Consider the following 4,942-nt stretch of genomic DNA (forward strand, 5'->3'; position numbering starts at 1 on the left):
TAGTACTTATAAATTAATTAAAATGTACAATTAAAAATGAAATATAATCAATTATAAATTTTGCCAAACGGAGGCCAAATAGGTGAGAAGATCTAAGCGTAAACTCGTTCGCGTGCACTGTTTAGCGCTATTTGTGTTAATTTCCCTATTGAAACAATTGGGCTGGCGTACCCGGCCCGTCATTGTATTGGAGGAGATCTAACAAATAAGTGAAAATTCATCATTCTTCTTGAACAGTTCTGATCAGCGGTTGTCTCCTGGTAAGTATTCTCAGTAATATTTGGAGGGTTTTCTTATTCTTTATTCTTTATTTTATTGATAATTATTTCTAAATTTATCATCACATTTTTTTCTGGGTGTTTGATTTTTGTGCAGAAACACATTCTTTATTCGGATTTCGATTCCCGTTCTGGCTGCTTCGGAAGAAGCTTAAATAATGGTAATTGCGTCTATTTTGATTAAATTTGTTGTCAAAATTTTCTTTGCTTATGTATTTGCATATTTTTGTGAATGTTTATAGCCTGGAAGTAGTCTGCTTAGGTTAAACTAAAACTTCTAGAGATTATTTTGAGTGTAGTGAGTATTTTGAGTTATCTTTTTAACACGTGGTATATAATTTCGTAAGATTGGTAAAGATTATGTTGAGTGCGGAGAGTATTTTAGGATATTTTCTTTAACCGTTGAATATTTCTGATCACTTATGTATCTTTCTATGGAATTGATTATGCGAAGTTCATAATATTAGACTCTCTGGGTTTATTATAGCATGATGTCACTTCATTTCATTTCAAAGGGTACCTTATGCGTACCGATTTGAAACGAATTTCTGGATCTTATTGAGCAAATAGAAAGCCATTTCTTTGAGTTCCTAAAAATGGAATTATTTTCTTTGAGACGACCTGGTACTCTCTGGCTTGTAGAGACGTCTGCCACTTTTAGTTGATGTGGAACTGAGACAATAAATTTTAAGAAGCCTTTTCAATTCAGGCAAATAGCTGAAGATGTCAGAAGTGCCATTATGCCCTCATAAATGGTCTCGTGTTGGGGAAATAAATTCTGTTTCTTTAAATTCAGACCATAACTTGCCAATAAATTTATAGTGCTTAAACCACACAGAAAATCAACAGACGAAGATGAGCATAAATGAATTGTGCACTTCATCTTCTAAGAACTTCTGGCTTTATTTCTAATTTTTTAGACATGAAGTCAAAGTAAGGTGACATATGAGAAAGTAATGTCAGTGGGGAGTTTTGAGCTTGGTCTGTTGCTAGGTATATTTCTACATTTCATGATCTGGAGTTCTTGTTTGCAAAAAATTCCTCTTTTGACCTTTCAAATGACAACTGCCTCTTCCTGCTGCGAGGGCATTGCATGAAACCAAACTGTCCCCGCCCGATCAACTACCAGTTGCTTCGCTGGTAGGCTCACTTAGGTCAGGCCGCATTGTCCCTCAATTCTTACCAACCTCTGGTGTGTAATTGACATGCTGCTTGCTAGAACTCGGTTGAATAAGAATAATTGATTCTCTCTGCTCTTAATTTCTTATTCATTCATGGCTTTCAAATAAAGTTTTCGATTGACATTATCTAGGAGATCTGCCGTCAGGTCTTTGTTCCTTAATGAAGTTTTTTTCTCCTTTCTTTTCCTTTTTCTTTAATATTGGATGGCTGTGGAGTTGTTGATACTGCTTTAATTATTGAAGAATACTGTCAGCAAAAAATAATTTAGCATCCCCATTCTTTAGTATCTCATGCATTTTTTTCTGGCTGACTACTGGAATTCCGGATTTGATCCCATATATCACATGTTTGTGACACATCGTATCAAACAGCTGATCCTTTTCTGTACTGCTTGATCATAAATTATGTCATTGACCACCATTTCTTCCGAACTGCATAATATAATTTGTTCTTCCATTGATCCCACTAACCAGCACTACTCCATAAAATTTGGTGGGTCTCTTATAAATGTTATATATTCCACCGCAATTGATTCCAAACTCAGGCATTCAAAATGAATGAAAGTCATCTAATTATCATGCAGACTACCTTTTTCTTATGCCACGGAATATTCTACTTTGTTGATTTATGTTTTGGACCAACGGCATTAATTTATGCAGGATTACACTGTTCTTTTTGTTTTCACACAGCATATTTCTTCTAACTTCACGGTAGATTTTAGTTTCTATAGCTTTTATGCAGCTTAAAAAGCTTATGAGCTTTGAAACTAACAGCATGTCATTTGTTTCAGGCAACTCTTAATGATTCATTCCTGGCAGATCTCGATGAATTGTCTGATACTGAGGCTAATCTTGTGAGTTATTCCATCTGCCTTTTCTTTTATTTTTTATATGTTCACATGCAGATATGAATCTATTTTGAATGTAGGACTTCTTCGTTAGTTGTGGTTTCATTGTATTTCTGTTGCAATTCAGAATTCATCCAAGTCTTCCGTTATTTCTTATGGTATTGGGTTGATAGTTTTTTCCTTCCAGGATGAGAATAATGGGGAAGATGAGGACATGGAAGAAGATGTAAATGGGGACTTGGCAGACATAGAAGCACTTAATTACGATGATCTGGATAGTGTTTCCAAACTACAGAAAACAGAGCGCTACACTGATATTATGCAGGTTTGTTTAATTTTATGCTCTATAGTTCATCGTCTTGTATTCCATATTCAATACACATAATAAGATGAAAAGCATTGTTGATTGTGATTCCTCTCGGCTGAAGTCATTGTTCTAATTTGTCTTGTGTTGTTTGGCGAGCTATGTTCTTCTATATGTCTGTTATATCTGAGAGTTCTGTATTATCCCTTCCCTCCTCAGACCCTCCTCCTTCTGTTCTGCTAGCTATTTGTAAGTATACATTGACGAGTAATTTCATCTTTTGTTGCAGAAAGTTGAAGATGCACTAGATGAAAAGGGTTTTGAAACCTCAGATAAAGGAATTGTTTTGGAAGATGATCCAGAGTATCAGCTAATAGTTGAATGTAATGCTTTGTCGGTCGATATTGAAAATGAACTAGTGATCATCCACAATTTTATCCGTGATAAGTATCGCCTGAAATTTCCGGAGCTTGAATCTCTTGTTCATCACCCAATTGATTATGCTCGGGTAGTTAAAAAGATTGGGAATGAGATGGATCTGACCCTTGTTGATCTGGAAGGACTCCTACCATCTGCTATTATTATGGTCATTTCTGTAACCGCATCAACTACCAGTGGCAAACCACTCCCAGAGGATGTTTTACAAAGGACACTTGATGCATGCGATCGGGCTCTTGCTCTAGATTCAGCAAAGAAAAAGGTCCTCGATTTTGTGGAGAGTCGAATGGGATATATTGCTCCAAATCTTTCTGCTATAGTTGGAAGTGCTGTTGCCGCTAAACTTATGGGTACTGCTGGTGGTCTTGTTGCATTAGCAAAGATGCCCGCTTGTAATGTTCAGCTTCTTGGCGCCAAAAAGAAGAACTTGGCAGGGTTTTCAACAGCAACATCTCAATTTCGTGTGGGTTATCTAGAGCAAACAGAAATATTTCAGAGCACTCCTCCTTCCTTGAGGATGCGTGCCTGCCGACTTTTGGCGGCAAAATCTACACTCGCAGCACGTGTAGACTCTACAAGAGGAGATCCAACCGGAAAAAATGGAAGATCTTTCCGAGACGAGATTCTTAAGAAGATTGAGAAGTGGCAAGAGCCCCCTCCTGCCAAGCAGCCTAAACCTCTTCCAGTTCCTGACTCTGAGCCCAAGAAAAAGAGAGGCGGTCGACGACTGAGGAAGATGAAAGAAAGGTGGGAGAGTTTTCCTTACAGCTTATTTAGAAGATGAAGAAGATATGCTATCCATTTTCTATTCTGAAATTATGCTTTTAAAAAATCAAATAAGCTAATGTACTCTTCATTTTCATCAGATATGCTATTACAGATATGCGGAAGTTGGCGAATAGGATGCAGTTTGGAGTTCCAGAGGAGAGTTCTTTAGGTATTCATATCAAATCTAAGAAAATCTACTATGAATCATTATTCAGTTGTAATTTTATTGTACTCATGGGTTGCATTCTTTTTATGTTTTCATTATCCATATATTCTGAACTTGAGGTATGAGAATATACATCAAGTGGCACCCATTGAGAATAAATTAAGGGAATGACGAGATAGGTGGTTGGTGCATGCATTGTGTAGATCTGAAGAGGTTCCTCTTCATACAAGTAATGCAATATATTAGAAGAGGGAACATTGATTCGCTTGTTTGCTAAATATCTACTTGCATTGGATCTTCAAGTAGATGTAGCGATTAACCAAAAGACCGTTGTTCATGTAGCCAATTCCAAGTTTTAATGGGGAAAAAGAGTTATTTTATTATTTTTGTTGTTTGTTTATTGTACATTTCATGAAGTACTATTTTTACATTCTATTCACAGTGAACTGTTCTGTTAAGTTTCCAGAATAAAATATGTCTTCTTGTTTTCTACCTTTTTTTTTTTCTTTTTTAACTAAAGTTTATTACTTTCCATGCTTTGATTTGGGCTTTGCACCTGGGAGGCCATGTACTGCTTTCTCACTCTTTCTGACATTTTCTTGAAGGTGATGGGCTGGGGGAAGGATACGGAATGCTTGGTCAGGCTGGAAATGGCAAGTTACGTGTATCAGTTGGTCAGAGCAGACTTGCTGCCAAAGTAGCCAAGAAGTATGCTATTCTTAAGCTCTTCTTCGTCCTCTAGAGTTTTGTTCTGCTATGATAGTTTCTACGGATATTTAACATTTTATTCACTTAAATTAGAAATTGCGTTATTATATTCCTATTTTCTTTTCTTCAACGTTTTCATTGTTCCATTGTTGTCAATACGAGCTTATTGTTTTCAATCATTTTCAGGTTCAAGGAGAAGAATTATGGAAGCAGTGGGGCTACTTCGGGGCTGACTTCAAGTTTGGCCTTCA

The 4,942-nt window shown here is 36.6% G+C and overlaps 1 protein-coding gene across 1 annotated transcript in view; it reads left to right on the forward strand.

Moving 5' to 3' along the window:
• The first annotated feature begins 242 nt into the window (after positions 1 to 242).
• Positions 243 to 4,942, forward strand: part of LOC111406879 (U4/U6 small nuclear ribonucleoprotein Prp31 homolog) — an 8,075-nt gene continuing 3,375 nt past the window's right edge. Inside the window, exons 1-8 of the mRNA XM_023036243.1 lie at positions 243 to 273; positions 376 to 439; positions 2,251 to 2,313; positions 2,495 to 2,632; positions 2,901 to 3,796; positions 3,916 to 3,986; positions 4,589 to 4,691; positions 4,878 to 4,941. Of these exons, the coding sequence (XP_022892011.1) occupies positions 437 to 439; positions 2,251 to 2,313; positions 2,495 to 2,632; positions 2,901 to 3,796; positions 3,916 to 3,986; positions 4,589 to 4,691; positions 4,878 to 4,941 (1,338 nt within the window). The 5' untranslated portion in view covers positions 243 to 273; positions 376 to 436. The remainder of the gene's footprint in view (positions 274 to 375; positions 440 to 2,250; positions 2,314 to 2,494; positions 2,633 to 2,900; positions 3,797 to 3,915; positions 3,987 to 4,588; positions 4,692 to 4,877; position 4,942) is intronic.

The sequence above is a fragment of the Olea europaea genome, chromosome 12 (genome assembly GCF_002742605.1).
Source record: "Olea europaea var. sylvestris chromosome 12, O_europaea_v1, whole genome shotgun sequence".
In the NCBI taxonomy this organism is placed as follows: domain Eukaryota; kingdom Viridiplantae; phylum Streptophyta; class Magnoliopsida; order Lamiales; family Oleaceae; genus Olea; species Olea europaea.